The following is a 25,302-nucleotide window of genomic DNA, read 5'->3' as shown; positions in this document are numbered from 1 at the left end:
CAGAGAGCTTGATTCGCTGAATCTTCCTTATAACCACATCTTGAGAACATCAAAGTTTTGTTTTTTTTGATTGATCCACCTTAGAAACAGCGAAATCGGGAGAGGAAAGCCCTCTAATATGTTTTTAAAATACAGTCACATTCTTGGCAGCGTCGTGACCTGTCTTTGCCAAAGGCATGGTGGAATGAGGGAGGAGGCCAGGCGCTCTTTGAAGGGGAGTGTTTGTGTATGTGTTGGGAGGTAGCGTCAGTTTCCCACAATGCCCTTCCTTTTCCCTTTTTTTGTTCCCCCTACACATCCGTCCGTGCCTAAGGGAAGTGGCTTTGTCAGACTGACCTTACGTGAGATAACCATCGTCTCACTGTGTAGTCTCCTTCTTGCATTTGAGCAAATCCACCCCATTCATTTTCCCCATTCTTGAGCTAGAGAAGATGCTAAACAGACACAAGCTAAATTTCCCCTCGGATAAGATGGCAATTATTCAAACGCAATAAATGTCTGGGGTGATTAATGTTGTAAAAGCAAAGCATTGGATGGAAGGGGCTATATCTGCCAAAAGAAACTCCTTCCCTGTCAATCAGAAGAAATTCTTCAGGTTCAGCTGAACAATAGTAGACTGTTATGTATCTGCCTACCTGATGCATTGACTCACATTTAACATTTGGAGATTACTGACAAGTTAAATTTGTATTTCAGTTTGAATTGTGTTATTGTACCTGTACACTTTAACTTCAAACACATTATCTGTAAACAAAAACTGTGCAGTCATAAAGGTGTGAATGTGTATATAAATTCTAAATTTCATGTAAGTTTAATATTTTAGATAGCAGTTTGTATTTTATTATATTTATCTGTATGGCTCCATTTTCAGTGACTATTATTCCGGTTTTCAGTGTTACATGATCCATAAGAAATCAAATAAATTATATATCTATTATTAGTAATTTTGTGAATGCATCATTTACTGGCATTAAGCTGCATTATATCATATATACCAGCACTATAAATGCTAATTGGCCAACCTTCTCAAAGATCTATACTGGTTGACCACTCTTCTCTTTCAACTTTTCTGTTCTGTACATTTCTAAACCATTTCCCATCCCCTCTTTGTAAACCTGACATAACAACTACTAAAAGGTCAACTACCCAGAGACAATAATCGGGCATGTGGTGACTTGCAGAGGCAGTTTAACCAGCCATCAATCAAACAAATTTATCAGCCCTCTCCATCTAATGTAAACAGCAAATGTTGGGAAGCAGGATGAGTCAGGCAGGGTCCGATAGTAACACTTGCAATGCACCAAATGAAACAACAAAAGTGGCTGTGGTGAGTATTTTATATGTATTTATTGATTGATTTATTGTACTTGTATTCGACTACTGTACGTTTATCTTCAATACCTAAAGGTTTTTAGTTATTTTTCATAAAAAGAAACATATATGTGACGAGATATTTCTTGCATTTAACCACCCAGATGAAAACAAAGTGTCTGGTTGTACGCTAAACCTGGCCCCTAGTTCTAACATTGTTAGTTTGACATTGAAAATGGTCAACATGTGACCGAAACGTTTACCTTGTTTTATTCAGTAAATTGCTCATATTGCTTTCATCTCGCTTGTGACTCTTTGATGTTTGAGTGTGCAGACTGTTTTCAAGCTCTTCACCTTTGTAAGCTAAACCTGCCACCATCTCTGTTTTTAGAGGCTGTGCACAGATCTAATGCTATTTCAGGAGCACAATCACAAGAAAGGTGTTTGTTCAGTTTTGTTTTAACACGAAGGTGCTACTGAGCAAGCATGTGTGTAATTGGTGCATTCGATTTTTTAGTTAGGCTGAGATCGGCAATCAAGCAAATTAGCATTTTTCAATCCCTTTGGCATTAAAAAAAACACTCTTTTTCAATGTTGATTGGTTATGCAAGGATCTCTTTTTGCATTGTCGTCTTTGTGAAACATTCTTTAAAGGATGGTGTGCTCCGACTGGCATAGTGGCATCTGCACAACGTGGCCTTCACTAAGATCATATCAGATCACAATCTGGAATCTTTATCTCTTGAATCATCGGTGCTCTGTCATTAGCTGTTCATAAGCATAGTGGCTAACCTGTCAAATCCCACCAGATGAAAATGCCAATCTTTTAATCATCTTAACATTTTCTAAAGATTTTTTTTTTTTACTTACTGCGTAATTTAATTGCACTGTGGCTCTGATGTAAAATGTTTATAGAAATAATATTGTAATTATAAAATATATTTTCTGTATTAGGAAGTCTGGAACATTCTGTCCTGAATGAAACAAGAGAGAAAGAATGAGAGAGACTGGCTAAGAGTCTGTTTCACCCTGCAACATGCTAACTAATTATTCTTTTTCATGCTGCTTTCAAACCAGCATTTTAAAGCATTGAATTAAAGGCAAGAAGAAAGTAAGCAAACGGGGGAAGAGCGAAACAGAGCCCACTTTCTTCCTGCCAATTAAAAAGTTTTAGTGCCGCATTTGAGAATGCAGAAAACAGTGACAAAGTTGGAGCAAGAAAAATGAGCCTGAAAACCTTACTCAGCTGCACCTGCTGCAGTTTTTATATCCAGTGTATGCACTGTGTCAACATATATGTCAAGCGATGCCCCTTCACACACACAGCAAACCCACTCCCGCACACATTTGGCTTACGTACACAGGTGCAGTGTCAAAGATACCTGCAATGCTACACTTTAAAATTAATGTGGCCTTTGTGCATTTTTGGCTCCCTTTGCACTTTTTACAACACACACACTAAAACAAACAGTCATCATTAACAAACACCACCTTTCCTTTTTTCCTTGTTTATGGCCCTATTATGAATTAAACTTAAGCTGCTGTATTCTTTTTCTTGTTCTCTTGCTCCTGGTCTCCATCCTGTCCCTGTTCTCGCTCAGTTGCACGTTTAACAGGAACCCTGCCTTGTAAAGCTACGTTTATAGATCCCGTATGTTTGATTGTATGGGGCTTTATGACTTTGACCTTGACTGAACAGAAGTGAGAGGTGGACCTCCTACAGTATACAGCCCTGGGCAGGGACAAGACTGTTCGCGTGTATGTTTTGGCCATGTGGCTGTGATAATGAGCGGCTTTGTAGTTGACCCAAAATTCAATGATCTTTTACTCACCCTAGATATGTTCTTGAGAACCATGTGACTTTCTTTCTTTCTGTGTAACAAAAAAAGCATATATTTAGCAGAGTTTCTAAGCTGCTCTTTTCCATAAGCCTTATTCAGAAAATAATTGTTTCTCATGGGTTTTATCACTGTGGAGATTCCTTTGATTTGTTCCTCAAACAAAGTGGTTGTAAGGCTTTTGAAGATTTGGAAAATGAGGACTACTTCAGTGTTATTTTATGCCTTTTTAGAGCTTAAAGGGGGGGTGAAATGCTAATTTTCACTCAATCTCCTGTTAATCTTGAGTACCTATAGAGTAGTACTGCATCCTTCATATCTCCAAAAAGTCTTTAGTTTTATTATATTTATAAGAGAAAAATAGTCTGTGCCGATTTTTTTCGGAAAAACACGAGCAGCTGGAGGCGTGACGTGTGGGCGGAGCTAAAGAATCACGAGTGCCAGTAGGCTTTTGCGTTGAGAGCGTTTGGAAGTTGTGACATTACCGTGAGGAAAAAAAAAACCATCATCCAAAACAAACCATGGCTAGAAGGTATGTATTGAAACTGAATATATTTGCTTATGTAACCCCTCTCTCCCGGGTCCTTTCTGACGCTCCTCGCACTCGCTCCGAGCGGTGCTCGAACCCGGATTTCCGGCATGGGAGGCGGACGCACTAACAAGGAGCCAGAGATATTTTAAGCAGTTTTACTTACCGCCTGCGGTTCCAACACACGATTGTGACCCTTTTTCGTTGGGATTGCATCATCCTTAAGAAATAAATGAGACGCAAATCCAGCGTCAAACTGGACCTTGTTTGTAAAACAAGCATCTTCGAAATGCCGGGAACAAACAAAAACACTTGCACAACTCCGTTGATGCTCTTTAAAAATAAACTTCGTCCATTGGTCCCTTAATGTTTTTTTTTTTTTTTGGTAATCTGTGCAGGGTTGTCTTGCCCTCACAACCAAAAACACACTTCTTTTGTGACATTTCACGACGCTCTCGCTCTGATCAGTGAATTTGTGTTGTGCTCTCAGTGCTCTGCTCTACGGGAGTGCCCGCTCTTCCGGCAGAAGTGCCCTTAGGACCCATATAAGGAAATTCCGCTCCATCTAACGTCACACAGAGCCATACTCAAAAAAACTTTCCGAAACTTGTGACAAACCGGAAGGAGTATTTTTGGAACAAACGTACATCTTAATTTTTGAAACTTTGTCCATGTTTAGCATGGGAATCCAACTCTTTAACAGTGTAAAAACTCAGTATGCATGAAATAGCATTTCACCCCCCCCCCCCCCAACATCCCTAGTCCCCATCCACTTTTATTGCCTGAAGAGTGTAGCATAAATTCTCTTAAAAACATAATTTTTTTTGTTGCTCCACACAAGAAAAAGAGGTATACAGATTAATACAGATCTGCAAAGAAATGTCGGTGACAAAAAATAAGACAGAATGTTTAAAGGGGGGGTGAAATGCTATTTCATGCATACTGAGTTTTGTACACTGTTAAAGAGTTGGATTCCCATGCTAAACATGGAAAAAGTTTCAAAAATTAAGTTGTACGTTTGAAGGAGTATTTTTGTTCCAAAAAAACCTCTTCCGGTTTGTCACAAGTTTCGGAAAGTTTTTTTCGAGTATGGCTCTGTGTGACGTTAGATGGAGCGGAATTTCCTTATATGGGTCCTAAGTGCGCGCTCTTCTGTCGGATTTTCCTTATATGGGTCCTAAGTGCGCGCTCTTCTGCCGGAAGAGCGCGCGCTCCGGTATAGCAGAGCACTGAGAGGCTGAGCACAGCCTGATCAGAGCGAGAGCGTCGCGAAAAGTCACAAAAGAAGTGTGTTTTTGGTTGCCAGGGCAAGACAACCCTGCACAGATTACCAAAAGAGAAACAGCATTAAGGGACCAGTGGATGGAGTTTATTTTTACAGAGCATCAACGGAGTTGTGCAAGTGTTTTTGTTTGTTCCCTGCATTTCGGATTGCACATCGTTTATTTCTTAAGGATAAAGCAGTCCCAACGGAAAAGGGTCACGATTGTTTGTTGGAACCACATGCGGTGAGTAAAACTGCTTCAAATATCTCTGTGTTGTTAACTTAGCTCTCAGCGCGTAAGCACATCAAGTAAACAACATGCGATGTTGTCATCAAACTGCACTTTCCACATGTACAGCTTAAAAAAAAAAAAAAAAAAAAAGACGACATGAAGTGGAACTTAGTCATTTTCCAAAACCGCTAAGCAAATATCTACAGTTTCAGTACATACCACATAGCATACCGCCTTTGCTGATGCTGCTCTTGTTAAATTTCAGCCTCTGGATCTGTGTCACAGCTTCCACATGCTCTCAACTCAAAAGCCTACTGGTGATCGTGATTCTTTAGCTCCGCCCACACGTCACGCCTCTAGGCGCTCGTGTTTTTCCGGGAAAAATCGGTACAGACTATCTTTCTCTTATAAAATATAATAAAAATAAAGACTTTTTGGAGTTATGAAGGATGCAGTACTACTCTATAGTTACTCAAGATTAACAGGATATTGAGTGAAAACGAGCATTTCACCCCCCCTTTAATTTTGTTTGACCAATCCTTTCAGTGGCCGTCTACCAATCAGGAGGCAGCATCACCATTTGAAATACTGAATGAGCAGCTTCTCTCTCATTACTCATAATTCTCTTTCAGCATTTGTTAATCATTGGAGACTAATTATTGTGATTATTTGCAGCAGTCCCAGTGTGCATCACTGTTGTGTTGGTCATAACCCGCTTAAAAACATTTAGACACACACTTTACTCTACACACAATCGACGGGACCACACTTTCACACACATCAGTTGCCCAGGCAGATGAAAAGGCCTGTTAGGCTGGCAAATATGTGAACAGGCAACTCTGATGAAAGATGATAGGCCAGCTGAGCATTAACTAATGCAGAACAAATGTCCTCTTGGCTTCATTGTCAAAGGATTGCGTCACACACTAGCCATGTGCTTTAATCGCCACGCACCTCTTCAGTCAGAATATGGGCCGTTCGGACGCAAGCGTATCCCTGCCGTATCAGTATACGAGTATCATGGAGTCCCGTGGCGTGTCTCCGCTCTGTGATTGTGCTTTGTCAAGCTTTGAGCTTAAGCCGCCAGATCCTTTCCTTTCTCTTCACACACAATAAAACGATCTAATTCCCCTTTCTGGACCAGAGCCACCCATTCATTGATGGATTCTGAGGGCCTGTACGGCATGTTGGGGAGTGCATTTAGTGTGCATAATAGATACCAAAGAAACATCAATAAACACTTACACATGCTCTTCTGTAAGCAGATCCATTTGTGAATTTGCATCGATATATCAGTAATCACTTAAGATGCCTTTATAGAGGAGACTAGACAACTTTACATTGAAGAAACAATTGGGGATGAGAGATATGAGCCAAAAAAAATCATATCTCTGTATTTTTAGGCTGAAGACAGATTACGATATACATCTTGGTAATTTTTAGACTGAATGTACACGGCTTCCACTTTTAGATGCAACATAATCATGGCATTCTATGCGGATTAAATAGTTCCGCTGCTCCAAATAACTAAACTAGGGCTGCAATTTGATTATTTCTTTAATTAATCAATTGATTTATATCTTTTTTTTCTCTGTATTTATTAAAATAAATTAATATGATTCCACATCCTGACCAATGTTGTCCCCCAAACAATGTGAAAATTTTATATAGTCTAGGGTGTGCATTATGATCTAAAAAAAGCAGACATTAAAATCACTAGATTAAAATGAAAACAAAAGCACAGACTAAATGTTTACTGGTAAGAGGTCAAAGGAACACACTTTCACTTTATATTTGCGCTCCGTTTCGATTGCACTTGTTTGACATGACTTTCTTACATTTACAGGTGAGAATATATGATGAAACATAAGTTATGCACTGAGGAAAACACCTCTCAAATAGCACACTGTATCTGTTAGCAAATGTACCTGTCACCTGACAGGGCATATCAGCTAAGAGCACCTGAAAAGTCTTTAATTAAAAAAAAAAGTTTGGCTCTTTCCCTGCAGCTGCTCACCCTGTGCCCTTGCTTTTTTCAGATGCGCTCACAAAATCAAACTACTGTATATCAATGTACTGTAAACAGTATTGTCTGATTCTATATTGTTTTTGAAAATATATCAGTGTACATTAAAAAGTTCATATACTGTATCACCCCAGTTCTAAAAAGAGTCCCTGATCAGTGGCTTTTTTTGAGCTCATATTCTGTCCTTATTGACCTGTAACAACAACAAAACAGAGACTAAATTTGGATACCGATTTGTCGTCTTGCCAAATCCCTAATTTGCTCGTACACATCGACTTTCTTTGTCTAATCTCATCTGTTATATTTAGACTCGTGTGTCCATTTCAGTACAGTCTGCATACACAAATAAGTCTAAAGACACCGTTAAAAGACTGTAAGCGATGATATATCCAGGTGAAGTGACCATCTAAATGGGCCGGCTCATCAGAATTGAGTAGCCTGTGGAATCACGATCATTGTTTTTCTCAATATCCCACCGCCTAATCCAGATTATCGAGGCAGTCGAGCCCTTGCGATTTACACAGGTTTTAAGACACATTGTTGCTGCCAAAGAAGTGATTGAGCAGCCTAGTGGTGCATGTGAGCTCCTGGGTTTGCACAGGGTAAAAGGAGAGATGTGATTAGGGCCCTCCTAATCGAAATTGTTGCCTGGAAAGTGTGCTTTCTGTCTCCAGTGAGCCGGCTATATTTTGGAGAGCCCATGGGAAGCATGTTATATGGGACAGCCAGTTAAAAGAGGAGAGGGTGCACACACATTTGTCACTCAGTTTCAGAATAGAATTTAGACCAGAATTATGATACTGGAGTATGTATGCATCTATTTTATTTTATTTTATTTAAAAAAATAATACATTTGACTAAATCCAAGTTTGCGAGGGGCATTTTTGTTTAATACATTGAATCAAGATTACTTTTATTTGTAAAATCTCAGTATTATTGATCATAGAGGTGAAAATTCAATGAATATATATACAAATAATATATATAAAGGCCAGATTTACTAACAGCTTGCACCAGCGCAAACGTCTTTTGGCATCAAAATAGTATTGTCAGGATTAACTAAAGACGTGCAGTGAAGAATTAATGCTTAAAAGACGTGGACAGTTATTTTCGCTTCTGACTTTATTGAATATACATTGCAGGTGTTTCAGACGCTAATTTGCCCTGTTTATTAAATCTGGCCCATAAAATATAAATAAATATATAAAAAAAATAATAATACAAATACACAAATAATTAATAAATTAAAAAATCTTTAGCTTCGCTTGTACAGAGTCCAATATAATGTATAATATGTATAAATGTATAATAAAATTGTATGGAGCCCCATAAAAAATAAAGGGATCAGATCAACAATTATTTCTCAAAATAATTGACTTCCAGAGAACCTTTTTGTTTGCTCACAAAGGTTTTGCACTCCCCCAAAAAACTTCGCCTGAGAAACTTTGCAGTCACTCAAAAAAGTTTTGCATTACCTACTAAATTTGGTGTTAGCTCTCAAAATTGTGCATTTCCCAAAAAATGTTATGCTAGAAAAAATGCTGCTTTCATTACCCTGAGTTATTGCAGCATTCATTGATTCTTTCTTTTTTTTTGCAGACCTCATCACATATTGCTGAGTTGGAGAGCGAGGTGGGCTTGGTTTGCGAGCTTCGCTCCGCAGAGCCGTCCGATGACTGTCTGACTCATCACAACCCGCGAATGACAGGCGTGCATTCGAGGGTGGGGCCCGCCTCAGTCTCACATGATTGGCTGCTGGATGGAAATAAGGTGAATGGAACACATGCCCAAGGAGCAGGACCCAAACCAATCAGAGGGAGAAGAGAAACGGTGAGCTTGTTAAGAACTGATCTTACATTTCACTGCTGGTCATATGCTCTCCATATAACCATCTATGTGACAAATAAAAATCTTGAATCTTGATCTCACAAGAGATTCCATACTCATTAGTGGGGCTACAACATATCATAATGAAGTTGAGTTTGTATAGTATGTCTTGGTGCCAAGTTGCCCGTACTCCTTGTTTCTGTTTATCAAATTATATTTCACATAGTGACGCTTCGGGAAACTCAAATTTTCTGGTCAATGCACACAGTCTCCTACATAATTCATTTTTCTGGTAACTGGCTCCATTTGTGTGTGTACATCTCTCAGTGAGTGTGGTGCTGGCTCTATGCCGTGCTTTTGAGTCTAAAGGCAGACGCTAAGAGACGAGCCTTTACCTCAGCATCTACTCTGCACACACATTTTATACAAGGTCTGGAGCCGGCAGGAAAGTTTCCTCAATCCTTAGAGAATGCCTGTTACTGTCAAGCACACTCTCAAACATTACATGCACACACACACACGTGTACACGCTGCTGTGTAGGCATTTGGTTTAGCAGGATGGCACAGACTGCCCCCTCACGTTCTAAAAAAAGAATTCGTTTTAGAGCCAATAGCAGTGTTTCTGCCAGTTAGCAAAACACGTCGTTCTCAGTGTATGTGTGTGAAATGTGTGTGTCATCTGTCCTTGAGTGATTGCTTTATTTGGCACATCTATTGTTGCTTTTCTGCTTCTCTGACCACAGATACCTAAAGATTTGTTGATAGGTGTGTTGTTACTGTCGCACTGCTCGACTAGTTGGCAAAGTAGTGAGGCTGACTAACCTGTGTTTTTCAGCACCACAAAATGTAATAGATTATAGGGGCAGTCGTGGCCTAATGGTCAAAGTGTAGGACTTGTAACCCAAAGGTCACGGGTTCCAGTCTTGGTACCAGCAGAGATTGTAGATTGGGGGAATGAATGAACAGCGCTCTATTCCACCCTCAATACCGCTACTGAGATGAAACACTTGAGCAAAGCACAGAACCCCCAACTGCTCCCCGGGTGCCGCAATGGCTGCCCACTAGGGCTGCACGATATTGGTAAAAAATTACATTGCGATATTTTATTTTTCTGCAATATATATTGCGATATGAAATCTGATCTATTTTTTTCTTACAAACAAAAATGGGGTGAGCAGATTTAGATTCTCATTTTAAATGATTTAAACATCGACCCCATCGTGTCAATTGATTAATATGCGCAAGGTTGAGAGAGCAAGACAGCGCTCGTGTTGTTTGAAGCGCTCTCTCTTTCTCTCTCTCCCTCTGTCTCTCTCTCTCTCTCTCACGCACACTCTCTCTTGCTCTCACACTCTCTCTCTCGCTCGCTCTCTCTTTTGCGCACTCTCTCTTTCGCGCGCTCTTTCTTTCGCGCTCTCCGCGAATCACATTCGTCAAGGGCCGGGGAGTAGCTGGCCTGTACAGTTAATGAATAACGGATCAACTACGACAGCCTACATCGAACATCCTGCGATGTGACTATCGTGGATTCGTACATCGCGATATCGATGCTTAAACGGTACATCGTGCAGCCCTACAGCCCACTGCTCCGGGTGTGTGTTCACGGAGTGGGTGTGTAGGTGTGTTCACTACTCACTGCTGTGTGTGCACTTAGATGAGCACAAATTCCAAGTATGGGACTCCATATGGGACTATATATATTTATCTTGATGTAGAGCCAAAGGCATGCGTCTTTTCATTTTACCACTTTACACCCCATTTAATGCATTATCCTCTAATTAGTCTATAAATGTTATTCAAGATTAACCATCATTAAATCAATGATGCTTGAGAGCATGTGAAAGCGTTCCTGCTCAGGTGATTTCAATGCAATTATTAGTTCAGACTACACAGAAGCATCATCAGGAACACAGGAGCCGCCACACAAGGCCATACATCAAGACTTCAGCATGACTCAGCTCTTAGCTGCAGACCCATGTTTAAGTGTTTGTGTGAGCATGCATATAATGGGCAAGACCCCAGGAATGTGGGGTCAGACTCCCAGCATGCTCGCTCAAGAGTCGATTAAACAAGGGCCCTTCAGCTTAATTACACCGAGGCCACATGTCAGTAGATTAGCTGATCACTGAGTGAAGCATTCTGAGTTAAATCAAAGAGCAGGAGTAGCAATCACACGGTTCCGTTCATCTTATTTAAGCTGATTTATTCTTCCCTTACTTTCATTACTTGCTCTCCTGCTTTCTTGCCACCTCTGCTGACTGCCTTCCAGTCACCTTCCCAAACCTCACGCCCATAGTGACTTCAGAAGTTTATTTTTCGAGTGAGTAAGAACTAGCTTTAAACAACCCTAATATTTGCCTTTAAGCAGACATTTAGCCCCGCCCCATACTCACACCATTGGTGGATCTTGTGTCGATTTCATAACTTCATATAATTTAAACCCATTTCATGAATAAAAGTATGTTCCAAACAAAATCACTTGATTAAGGCTATATTTGATGTTTGTCGGCAGTTTGGCACTATTACAGTTAAGTTTTATTTCAAATTGTCTTCAACCATATTGTTTAGTTTGTGGTAAACTAACTGTATCAGAGGGTTCCACAGATGTCTGGGCTGATTTCAAGCTTATTTGAGATGTGTGGAGAAGAACCAGGCATGTTCACGTTGTTTTTTTTGTATTTATGTAAACACTACATGCCTGTTTGAAACTATTAAATGCATTAGGTTCAGGATTTAAGGGGTCATGGGGTTTTATATTTATGCAATCATAGCGCAAAAAATCATGGGCTCAATTCCTAGGGAACACAAACACACTGATAAAAAAAAGCACTGTAAGTTACTTTGAAAAAAAAAATAATAATTTTTGTAGAGCTTACTCTGCAAGAAAAATAAAAAAAGAAGAAGAAAAAAAAAACATACTGCAAGTTTCCGATCTCCCCAGTAAAATATGAATAATCCTTTTCTACCCTTCTGAAATGCCAAGATTTGAAACTGGTAGAATCATGACATCTCAATTGTTCTCGACACACCCTTTACCATGTGTCATCGTCATTTACAATCAAAAAAGTATGTTATGAACAACTGTCCATCAATCACAAGAGCGATATGCTGTTGGAGAAAAATGTCAAGTAAATCCGAAAAAAAACAAGTTGTTCTGCCAATGGATGCAAAGAAACCGCACTTTCAAAAACTTTGCATAGCCTTCATAAAGATCATGCCTAATGTTTATTTTTTACAAAAATAACATTTTGATGCCAGTTTTCTAAAACATCTTTTATTAAAATATATGCCAGCGTTAAAAAAACACACACAACATGTTGTACAGAAGGGCGTGGATATGGTGCAGTGAAGTTTCAAAGCAGTGGGCTTTACTTCATTTCTACAAGAGGCAAACGGAAAATTATTGTTTGTACAAATATTCAATATTTTTTGCCCTGTCTTTGCAAACTTTATGAATTTAACCTCATGAAACCTAACATAAACATCTGAAAGTGCATTTAATAGTAAATCTCAGTTACTCTGTGCATCTCTATCACCAGTGTTTTCACACGCTTTGTTGTACATCTACATTACCTGATTCACCAACATACTAACCCTGCAGTTTTCATCTACTGAGAGATTAAAGATGCGCCGTGCAGCACTAATACAAACATGGACACATATTAGAGGAACAGCTTTAGACAACAGCGCCACCATCCCTCCAGCTAAAGTCACGTGCGCTTCAGGCTTGCAGACCGTTCGTCTCATCTACCCTTTCACACAGACATGCCAGCGCCATCCCAGACAAACACATAAAAAGTGTGAATGCACATTTACATACATTTAGCGACATCCCTTCGGCTTCTTTCCTGCTTTGCTCTTTGCGAGCTTGCACGTGGCTTTGGTTCTGACATTAGCTTGGAGCTGCCAGATCACATTTAGACGGCGTCTAAAATAAGCTCATGTAAAGCTGGCAGAGAGAAGAGAGACAGTGGGGGAGAGAGAGAGAGAAACGGCAAACACACAATGAGGGATTTAGAATGAAGGCAATGCAAGGTGGAGTGACTCCAAAACTTTTATTTGCATAAGACTTCTCTTTGCAGCTTGACAGATCTGAAGACTGTCAGCTTCCTGCCGCTCAAATCATGACTCGCTCCGCTACTGATTCTTAAAAAGCAAAGCCTTGATTTCAGCACTTCATTTTCTGGGAATAATTAATTCAGTCCCCCCTACAATTGGATTTACCTGGCATGTCTTTGAAATATTTCTTCAAAGTGTCTCTACAAATACATTTTTGTTTAGCAATGGATCGAAGGTGACGGTAAAAAGTAAGAAACGTTCTATTCATCAAAAAGTCCTGCAAAGTATCAGTGTGTCTTGAACACCAAATCAACGTTTTAGAAGAAAGATGTGACTGTTGTAATGGCTGTTTCACAAGAATAAATTACTATTTCATAATTTTAAACCTGTAATTTCATTACATAAATACAGCCTTGTTCTGTCTACAAGAGGTTTCTTTAAAAACATTAAGAATTATTGGTCCCCAAAACTTTGAACAATGGTGTACTGCTGTGCATCTAAATTCAGTGTGAAGCACACAAACTTTCTTTTCACTTCTTCAGTGAAAACTCCCTCCGTCATTGTAGTTATTTATATTATTCCCTTCAATAAACCCACTGTCAGTGCTTGTACTGTGTTTGCCTCGTCGTAGAAGATGAATGAAACCTTGATCGATATAAATATGCCACAGAGGTACAAAAAAGGTAAAAATAACCGGAGGTGACAGAACCGGTTGGCATGTTTATGGGTGCTGGCATATATCAGGCTCCATCTCTCCTGATTTATCACACCGCTCGCCCAATCTGACCATCTCTCGCTCTTAACCCCAGATTACTGCCCGCGAGAAGGGATCACAACACCCAATCACAGACCATGGAAGGGATTATGAGCGAGAGAGACTATCTTTCATGAGGGATTCTTAGAAAAATTCATAAAGAACAGTCAGGGGAGATTCAGAGTTAGAGAGACAGCAGGCAGAGGGAAAAAAGAGAGGGAGGGTTGCCAAATGACAGAGAGAGAGAGAGCGCCCACTTATGCAAGAGAGGCATCAAAGAGAATTCAGTCAGACTGTGTTTATACGACTCACTCCGTTGATGTGGTGAAGAGTTATAATCCTGAAGAACAGCTGAGTGTTTCATCTTCATCATGCACATCCTCCAATCCCACTGCATTATCAGGTGAGACACTTCTCCTACCTGTATCGCTCTACAAGCCTAGTCCTGGTGCTCGAAAACCTGGAAATCAAAACCTGAGAAATGTATCAATATATCTGTAAAATAATAAAAAAGTAGATTACAATATTAATATTTGATTCTGTTACATATTATTTATTATAATTTCTATAAAATTATACAAATTGTGAATGCATTTTTCCAGTTATGCTAAGATCTAAAGTATTTCATCAACTAGAAGCGGCTTGTGTCCAAGTGTAATCACTAAATATATTGTGTCTGTTAAGTTGGTAATAATAATACTGGTTATAATATGTGGTAGAAGTAGTAATTTGTTGTTATTGCTGTTGTTATTATTTAAAGTATGAGTGAAATGAAAAATCATGAAAAAAAAAAACATGGTAATCCATTGGTATAAAGTGTGGAAAACCCGGAACAGATCATTTCCTGGTCAGCTAATCCAATTAAATATTTTCAGGTTCCTTTCTGTGGAGAAGGTTGCGCTAACTTCTTTTTTGGGATCTTCTGTGATGCATCAGTCGACTGATTTAGATTCTGACTGAATGTGCAGATTCCTTATACTTCGGAATCATTTTCAGAAGGTCCACCTTTGTTCCTAAAGGGTCCAAATGTGACCCTGGACTGCAAAACCAGTCTTAAATCGATGGGGTATATTTTTAGCAATAGCCAAAAATACATTGTTTGGGTCAAAATTATCGATTTTTCTTTTTGTGCCAAAAATCATTAGGGTATTGAGTAAAGATCATGTTCCATGAAGATGTTTTGTAAATTTCCTACCGTAAATATATCAAAACTTAATTATTGATCAGTAATATGTATTGCTAAGAACTTCATTTGGAACTTCAAAGGCAATTTTTCTTTGCACCCTCAGATTCCAGGATTTCAATATTGGCCAATTATTGTCCTATCCTAACAAACTATACATCAATGGAAAGCTTATTTATCCAGCTTTCAGAAAATGTATACATCTCAATTTAAAATAATTAACACTTAAGACTTTTTTTTAAAGTTACCACCGCAGTGACAGCTTTTGTACCTTTTTTTTCTGAAAGTGTGTGAATTTAATGAGAAACTGTTTCATCAGTATCATCAGCTCAGACAGATTATGAGCTGGTTGTTTGACGCTTTGTGTGCAAAACGATGGATGCTCATTCCCGGCTTGTATCACGGTATTACTGTGCAAGCTGCAGCCTGTCCTCTCAGATGTTATAGCGCTTGTCCTCTGTCCCTTTAATGGGAAAGTTGTGTAGCTCTTCCATTCGGATCTGGAATAATTGATGTTTCTGCAGAGAGCAAGTGCTGTTATTTATTTATTTATTTGATTTCCCCCCTCCCATCCATTTCTGACTAGGCAAAATCCTCTGAGGTTTCTTTTTATAGCGAGTGTCAGAGTGGAAAGAAGCCCTTGCTGCTTTTATCTTTCTTTATGCCTCTGTCTTCCCATCTGCCTATCTTTCTATTGCACTGTATATCTGTTCATCTTATGACGGGATCTTTGCCCATTGCTTTTGTCATGATGGAACTGAGTAAATGAATCTTGTAATTTGTCTTCTTTGACACACCTCAAGTAATCAATACTCTGGAGCCTGTCTGAAATGTGAAATCTGGGATGCCTGTGTTTGACTTTTGATGGCACGTTCGTGTTTTCTTTGTGACAAGTATGTTCTCACGGGGGCAACAGATGATTGACAGCTGTGTTGGTAAAACCATCCGCGACAGAAAGTCAGAGTGATTGTGTCAAATACAACGCGGCTTTAGAGTGACATTTCCGTGTGCCTGAGAGAACGAGAGGGAAAAATGTCCAGGGGCTTCTGTGTCCTGACTGAACCTCAGTCAGACGTATTAAATGACATTCATAAATGACGCTCTACAGCTGCAGAATCAATACAGCAAATGACAAAAACAATGTGATGAGCAAAAGAACACCAGTAGCCAGTATTAGACTTTGAACTTTTTTATAATCTTTTCCCCGTGGCTTTGAACAAAGATGCCCTTCTTTGTGTTTATGTGTGTGACATGGCAGAGCTTGAGGGAGCACATCACATGAACCTTGTTTTGTGTTCTCCTGGTAATTTCCAGAAGATTCTATCAATTGAGAAAAGGGCAAACTCAAGACGCTACCAAAAAGTATTATTGGGATTGTTAAAGTGCGTTCGAATACCACATAAATACCTTAGTACTAGGGCCGGGACTCGATTAAAAAAATTAATCTAATTAATTAGAGGCTTTGTAATTAATTAATCGAAATTAATCGCATTTTAATCGCATATAAATATTTGACCTGAGAACAGTGAGAAGTAATTTTTTTCACATGGATTTATAGTATACCATTGAATAATGACTGAATACATAAGCTTAAGCAACAAAATATTGTTTATTTTTGTTCGACCAAGTCTAGCAGACCAGTGCAATTTTTGCCATCAAGTGTAGCAATAGCATATGTAGAAACAATTTAGAAATAGTACATTTCAGAAATTCCGGAAGCTTATAGGTGCTGGAACCTTCTGTAAAGTGTTTTTTTAAGTAATACACAATACTGTCAATTACATTCAGAACATTGGAAACACTGACTATTAGAAAACATCTCTCTGTTTCTTCAGAGACCATAACATACTAAGTCCAACTCTCAATAACCTTGGCCAAAACAATAAAGAGTTTAACATAAACTGTTGCACCAACAAAATAATACATAGTTCAACATAAAGTGTAAAGTCCACGCTAGCTGCTATATGTTTTGCGTTGAGGTGATACTTAAGGCTCGATGTGCTGCAGTGATATGCGAACGCTAGTTGGTGCTTCAGTATAATCGGTCCGCCGAAACTCGTCCAGTGAGAAACGTTCCGCGGTGCAAAAATAAGTTATTAAAAATGCGGGAATTTTTTTTGTGTAATTAATTAATCTTAGTTAACGCGTTATTTTTTGTGTAATTAATTAATCTCAATTAACGCGTTAAAGTCCCGGCCCTACTTAGTACATTATAGTAGGCTAGCAAAGTGCTACAGTATTACTGTATTTCCTGATACTGTCCCTCCACAGTATTTTTGTAAGCATAATGGCAGTTGTTATGTAACAGGAAAGATGTCCATCTATACAGCTTTTGATGTTTCAAATAATTTTTATGCCGTTATGCATTTTTTCCATCAAAATCCAGCTCATGATCTTGCATATATACAGTGGCCTCCATAAGAATTGGAACAGTAAAGACAAAATTGTTCTGTTTGCTGTGGAGTCAAGAAATCTGTAAATATGATTAATATTCTGTGGGTTGCAGACTCACTGCTCTGATTGCATGCAAGGGATCTGCAACCAAATATTAGCTTTTAATCTTTTACATCGGCTTTAATTTCAACTGTTCCAATACTTATGCTCACATCAAATGGTGGGATGCACTCTAAAAGTGCTGTCCTTTTTATTTGGTATAACATGTATGTGTCGAAAATGTGACATTCTGTCGTTTTGTCGTATATTCATCTTTTAATCATATTTGCAGATGTCTTGACTCCACAGCAGAGAAAGCAATTTTGTCTTTACTGTTCCAATACTTGTGGAGGGCACTGTACTTATTAGTATATTAGTATAATGTTGACGTTTGCTGAGGTTTAAAATAGCTCTCCCTTAAGAAATCAAACTCTTTTTGATATATATTTAAAGAGGCTTGCATTAGCGTTGGCAGCAGCAAAGCCATTGAAGCGCTGTTGACAGACTAGCACCAAATGCTAACAGATTTGCCTACATTATTTGGACACTTTGTTACATAACTTTATTTTTCCCAGTGTAGAGCTGAGCTACTCCAGCCCTTTAATCACAGCCAGCCTCGATGTACCCAGAGACTGTGGCATTCACAAGTATATGTTGCTGGAGCTCATAGAGTGGCTGCATAAGTCTGATCACTGTCTCATTGGTAGTTGCTGCATTGCATCATTGCTCATTGGCCCCGCTCAGCTTTGTTACATCAGCAACTCTCTCGGTCTCTCATGATTCCGGAAATTGCCAGCTCTCATTGATTAATTAATGATGTTCAGTCATTTTAGTCAATGTTCCTGCCTCTTCAGTCATAATGGGCGTTCCTACTGCTGGATGACCTAATGTTATTGGTGGGCTGCAAAACTTTGAGAAGTTGATCAGAAGTGGGGTATATTAAGAATTTGATTTCATTTTAAAATAAGATCATAACAATGTATAATTGTAAGAAATTACTTCCAGACATTTTTTAATTACTAGACACATAATCTTAATATTTGTCTTAATATTTGGGTTTTTGTTTTTTATTTGTTTGAGTTCGGTTTTTATCGTTTTTGTTTTGTTTTGTTTTGGGTAGTATTCAAAGACAATAATCTGTGTTTTATGTGATTTTTTTTTATGTATAGTGGGACTACTTTTTAAAAAAAATATTCAGAAGCCCTTTAATTTATTTTTTAATAGCAAAATCAATTTGAAAATGACTTCCTGGCACTTTATCATGGTTAAATAATTGTTTTTAAATTGTTTGGTGTTTTATTATTATTATTATTGCAATGATTAAATTTTTTTTATATCAGAGATGAGTTTAAACTTTTTAAAGAAGTTTAAATATTTTTAGTTTAATAATTACTATTATTGTGACAGCTTCCAGTTGCTAAATCACTGCTTTTGTTTATATATTGTGCTGTGGGCCTTTATCATTTTATTATGTATTTTAAAATCAATTAGAAAGTTTGAAGGACATTAAGAAGAGAGAAGGGGTGTGGGCTCAGTCCTTTGTCAGGAACACGTGCACCGAGTCTCTCAAAGCTGCCTGTATTTGCAACCTTCTTTTTTGTGATCCATACTCCTTGTAATCAAAATGACAGGGTTGTCATGTTGTTGGAGCACTTGGAGCTGAATGTGTGCTTGTTAAAAATATAAAGTGATACCACAGGGAATTGCAGCCATCGAATCAGCACAAAGCACACTTCCTGTGCGCCATCTTTGTTGAGTGTACTAATATCATCCTCTTTCTCTCTGTTTCTCTCCTCTATTTTATTTTCCAGGTGGCTCGATGGCCCGAAAAGGAAGAGAAAGAACAGTCAGTGTTCGGTGAAGAGCATGTCTGGTAAGATGTCTAATAGAAGACACGAATGCTCTTGCCTAGAGCTGCAAAAGTATGCTTACACTCCTCTGACATCCCATAATGCATCACTGATTACACATTTCTGAGAAACACACGAGAAACCCAGAAGGAGAGAAGGCTTTTCAGTTGCCCCGTGATCTTCCTCTAAACAACTCCAGCATCAGTTAGCTCAATAGACTTGTTGTTATGTGATGTTCTGGCGATACTCCTTCAGGATATCATAACTCACATTCAAACGATTGCTCTTCCAGACTAATGGGCTCTGTAAGGATTAGCGTTGTATTAGTGGAAGGAGTGGCTGTTCAGTTGAGGAAGTTCGGTAACGTGGTTTGATGTACTGTACATTTATTCAGGACACCCCATCTCTGCTTGGTTTAGATCCATCAGGTTTCCAGTAGCCGCATTTTTATGCCTGTCACTGCTGCTCTGTTTCATTCATTCATAAACTAGATTAGTCCCAACATCGACTCTTACCTTTTAGTTTTACAAAGCTGGTGCTGTCACATACACTTGGGAACGAAAGACGCTTGAGCAGTGTTTAGGGTTTCATTTTGTACAAAGGAAATGTTGTTAGAAAAGAATGACAGTTAAGTAGCTTAAAACAAGTCTACAAAACTTATCCCAATAAAAATGCCATACTTTACATCGTCTGCATTTTTTTATTTAGCCCTATATTTTAGTTTAAAGAATGGTGAAAGTAAAATAGCTAGTACTTTTTAGCTAGTACACACACACAAATCCTACTGATTTAAAAACAGATATGGATAGAATGGAAGATTAATCACACATTGGATTGTAATAAAATCTAAATTTATTGATTTTAATAAGGATTAGGGTTTTACTGAATAAAACATACATAGTGAGTTAACCCCTTAAAACCTACTAATATACAGTACAAACCAGACCTTAAGTCAGTGAAAAACATTTATTTATTTAAAATTTGTATTTTTTTCCCTTCTGTTGAAATGTTTGGAGTCAGTTTTATCCAAAAGGATGCATTAAATTTACCAAAAATGGCAGTACAGACATTAAAAAAGTTTCTGTTTCAGGTAAATGCTGTTTTTGCACTTTCTATTCATTAAAGAATCCTAAAGATTATCACTATTTGTACTGAAAGATTTGAATTGAAACTGTTTTCAAGATTGATAATAATAATAATGTGTCTTGAGTACCAAATCAGTAGATTACAATGATTTGTAAATTAATAGAAAACCTTTTTTTTTATTGTAGTAATATTTCATAATATTACTCTGTTTACTGTTTTTTATTTATTTATTCATTCATTTATTTATGTATTATTATTATTAGTAGTAGTAGTAGTAGTAGTAGTAATAGTAGTAGTAGTAGTATAAGGGACTTCTTCAAAAACATATTAAAAATCTTACCGACTTCAAACTTTTTGAATGGTAATGTACTGTATATTTAGTAAATCAGTGGGCAGTGGGCTATTTTTCCTTTCTGTAAACCATAGCATGTAACCCAATCAGTAATGAGTTTCTTATCTATGAAAGGGCTTCACACATTAACATGTAGTGTAGCTTAAGATGAGAGACTTTTCAGAAACACGTGGAGGATCGTAATTACTGTCAAGTGACACTCTCAGAGTCACTCAGGGCTCTTCAGGGCTTTCACCAATCAAGGTTAACAAGAATAGGCTTTAAATAGATACTCAGGTCTGAATTTGAAATAATGTTTTTTTTTTTTTTTTTTTTTTTTTTACATTTTCCAGTTTCTGCTTCAAGTTAATTTACACACATTTTAGGAAAAACAATCTAGAAATTACGAACAGCTTCTTTGCATTTTAATCTAGGAACATTTTTTATATCTAATATTTATTGTGGTGTTGATTTTACTGATGTCTGCACTTGTCTGTTGTTGTGAGTTGACATTAGAGTTGTGTGTGTGTGTGTGGCAGGGTACATCCCCAGCTATCTGGAGAAGGATGAGCCGTGTGTTGTGTGTGGAGACAAAGCTACCGGCTATCACTACCGCTGCATCACCTGCGAGGGCTGTAAGGTAGGACATCTCTGCTATCACATGTGAACAGTGATATCTTTTAACAGACAACTCAGCCCCTCACGTATATTTGCAGACTAGAATCTCACTCCAGGTCTGATCTGTTCCACAAAACATCCTATCATTCTCAAACCTGTCAAATCACAAGCCTAAAAACTGTGTCAACCATCTTATCCACTGTCTGTCTTTGTTCATGAAGGGAGTGAACTATGAGGGACAACTGTGGATGTGGATGTCTTTGACTGTGACTTTAAGAGCTCTCAGGGCTTGCAAATTCCATCACTGCAATAAAAAACAATATATATTAAAAAAAAAAAAAAAAAAAAAAAAAAAAAAATATATATATATATATATATATATATATATAGATTATATTTTACCATTTTGATAATATAGATATAATTTATTAGTATAATTTATGTAATATATCTAGGTTTTTGAAAGCAGTATTTAATGCATTAATATCTGAACAAAAATACAGTAAATTTTGTGTGTAAATAATTATGTACCCATATATATATATTAAATAGATACTCAGATATATATATATATATATATATATATATATATATATATATATATATATATATATATATATATAAGGAAAACAAAATAGCATACTTTTTATTTTATTGTGATGTGTTTTATTTTTATTTTGTTTCAAATTTCCCGATTAAGGGAATGCACTCAATAGAATATTTGCTCTTGCTGTATTGAATTTAACTGATTAAAACTAATTTTTACTGATATATAGTTTTTAGTGACTACTGAAATATTAGCACTTTTTGATCACTACTAAAAAAACAAGAATAATTGAATTGGGTGAAAAACGTGACAATTGTATCTTGAATATATTTTAAACTTCTTTTTCTCACATCACTGGCAAATAGTTGTTTTGTTTCATTTTTTCACCTTGTATTATACACAGTTTTTCTTTTCAAAAGGATATTTAGATATTTTTACAGCAAAACGAGACAAAAAGGTTTTTGCCGTCCCACATTTGAAGCACAGATTGTGACGGATAAAATGGGTCTGACTCCCTGCATCTGAACACACTCCTTATCCTCCTCACTCTCTCGGTCTCTCAGGGATTCTTCAGGCGCACCATCCAGAAGAACCTCCACCCCTCTTACTCCTGCAAGTATGATAGCTGTTGCATCATCGACAAGATCACCCGCAACCAGTGCCAGCTGTGCCGTTTCAAGAAATGCATCGCAGTGGGCATGGCCATGGATCGTGAGTAACCTCGTGCACTCTCATGCAAATAACATACAAAATCCCAAACATGCAAAACCGCACACAGACAAATGAAAACGCATGAGGGGACCTCAAATCAAGTCTCTTATAACAAAAGTTCTATCCTAACCTAAGTTAATATAATTTGTAATAAAAAATTATTAAATGACAAAATAATTCAAAATTCTCACTTGGTTGACCTCACCACTGGATCACAAACTCAGCCCTGCTCCTTACAAACACAAACGCATGCTGGCAGCGATGGTGCATTAATCTTATACAAACTGAAGTCTCAGTCTGGGGTTCCCCTTACATGTGTCCATACGCCTCACATATGTACAGCACATGTTCAAGCCAGACCACATTTCTTCTTCCTCTGACACTCCCTCTCTTCTATAATGTTTTATGGATGTCTCGTTTCTACTTTGATCCCTCCCCGATGCTCTTACTCGTTCTGTCCCGTCCGTTCTGCACCGCAGAATCATTTTGTTATTCGGAATTTGCCTTGTTTTCCAAAAAAAAAAACTGCCTAAACATCTTTAAAATGAAATGGAAAGGGAAAAGCCACTTAGAGGATCATAAATACAATTTAATAATGTGTTTTATGCAACACACGGGTTGAGGCATTAACCTGTTTTTATCCTCGGTGTAGTGGTTCTTGACGACTCAAAGCGGGTTGCAAAGCGGCGCTTGATTGAGGAGAACCGTGAGAAGCGGAAAAAGGAGGAAATGGTCAAATCCCTGATGAATCGGCCAGAACCCACCAGCTCAGAGTGGGAGCTGATCCGTATGGTGACAGAAGCTCACCGCCACACCAATGCACAGGGCTCTCACTGGAAACAGAAACGCAAGTTCCTGGTAAGCAAGCACCTGATATAAACAAGTCTGAAGTCTGAAAATTGAAAAATGTAGCTGTAGAGTATTATTAAAAAAGCTTATGAAAATTTCAGAATCACGTAACAATATTTGTTAAGCACATAACATTTCTATATATATATACACACATTTGAAGTAAATATATAAGTTGATAAAGGAGAAAAAAATGTGTCGGCTCACTACATTTTATTTTCAGCTTAGTGCATCACTATGGCCTTTTCTGTCAGGACAGATTAGCATTTGTTTGTACAGCTTGCTAATCAATGTAATGAGTGACAATACCAGTCTGCTCATATCAGTTGTGACCGGGCAACGGCGAGCGTTACAGCAACTGTCAGTGACTGGTATAACAGGAATGCAGTGTTGCCATGCAGGGCCTTTGAAAAAGCGCCTCTGTTTATGAAGAAGGAAGGAAAGAGAGCTTAGACAGTATTAATCGCTCATTTTCTCAGACAATATACCACCCACTGTGAACGGTGGCAGGATCAAGGAAGAGAAAATGGAATGAAAGAGTGTAGGAGACATGTAGACACACATGCTTTAGATCTATTGGAATTTTCTCACAGTCATATCTTTCCAAACCTTTGTCTTTTTTTTTTCTTTTTTTTTATGGGGACCAGTGTTGATTTGGAACACATTTACTTTCATTGCAAGAACAAAACAAGTTCTTCGAAATATTCTTCAAAATAGATTACAAACATTCAAGTGAGCACACAATATCCGAACATGTCTTACTAGTAGAACAGGTGATTTGGAAATTCTCTATCGTAGAACCGATGTTGGTTTTCTCTGCCCACCAAACACCCTTCACCTTCCCAGTGGTTACGAGTGCTATCGAAGCCCTGACGCACACCAATCTAAACATTCGGCTTGCACTAGACCCTGTGATGATCAGCCACTGGGGACAGAGAGACCACTTGCCCAGCCGGCTGAGAACATCTATAAAACGGCCCATAAAAAATTCAGCCTACTGTATATAACCTTTACTAACAAGATATGACTCCAATAACAGTGCAAGGCCGAGACCCTGAATGACCCCGATAAACTGCATTCTCTCTCTTCATGGGAACACTCACTCTGTCCTGTCAGTAGTCCAACGGGGCTGTCTTAAGATCTCTGGAGTGAGAACGCGCAGTGCCAAGTTCTCAGCAGTGAGAAGGCCAAGGTGGACCAGCAGACGGGATAGTTTGCACTGGGGTCCTACTGGCTGCTTTGGGAAGTGTCCAGCACTACCCCCACCTCCTGAAAGAGGAGAAACACGCACACTTTGAATCTCGAATCTTTCGCTCCCGCAGTCTCACAATGAAACAGAATAGGGTTTGTGTGTAGCACTACCATTCGTTTCTGCAGTCTTGTCTTGATTCCAGTGTCTTTGTTTATTGTCTGTTTGCTTTATCAGAAACAAAGAGATCAATGTGATCGCACAGTTTGAAGTCTGAGGGAGTGTCGCAGTTGTGCCTCAAGGGGTGATGTCCACAACATGGATATGTTTTAAAATGTCAATTTTTAGATAGGGTTGTTTATCCACACATGCTGGTTGTGACCTTATAAAATCGCTTAGGTCATGGACAGATTCATGATATGTTATGTTTATATATATATATATATATATATATATATATATAAAACTAAAATTATAATAATGAATTATATTTAGGGTTGGTACAATTATTAAATTATTTCTGTAAATATATATATATTATTTGTCACTTTTAATTTGATAATCTCAGCAATTCTTCCATTGCTTTTCTTTCACTTATTTAACTCCTGAGAATGTAACTGACTTCACTTGCTATTCTTATTTCAGAGGCGTTGATGGCAGCAGAA

General features: G+C 38.1%; 1 protein-coding gene across 2 annotated transcripts in view; it reads left to right on the top strand.

Moving 5' to 3' along the window:
- The window catches only part of LOC128025212 (thyroid hormone receptor alpha), a 122,936-nt gene that overhangs the window by 83,348 nt on the left and 14,286 nt on the right, over window positions 1-25,302 (top strand). For both annotated transcript variants that reach the window (XM_052611337.1, XM_052611338.1), the window contains 5 exons: window positions 8,800-9,030; window positions 19,268-19,329; window positions 21,263-21,363; window positions 22,452-22,599; window positions 23,252-23,457. In XM_052611337.1, coding sequence (XP_052467297.1) covers window positions 8,975-9,030; window positions 19,268-19,329; window positions 21,263-21,363; window positions 22,452-22,599; window positions 23,252-23,457 — 573 coding nt within the window. In that variant the 5' untranslated portion in view covers window positions 8,800-8,974. The remainder of the gene's footprint in view (window positions 1-8,799; window positions 9,031-19,267; window positions 19,330-21,262; window positions 21,364-22,451; window positions 22,600-23,251; window positions 23,458-25,302) is intronic.

Source organism: Carassius gibelio, chromosome A12 (genome assembly GCF_023724105.1).
Source record: "Carassius gibelio isolate Cgi1373 ecotype wild population from Czech Republic chromosome A12, carGib1.2-hapl.c, whole genome shotgun sequence".
NCBI lineage: Eukaryota > Metazoa > Chordata > Actinopteri > Cypriniformes > Cyprinidae > Carassius > Carassius gibelio.
Note: the sequence above shows the minus strand (reverse complement) of the source record. Positions and strands in the feature narration are given on the sequence as shown.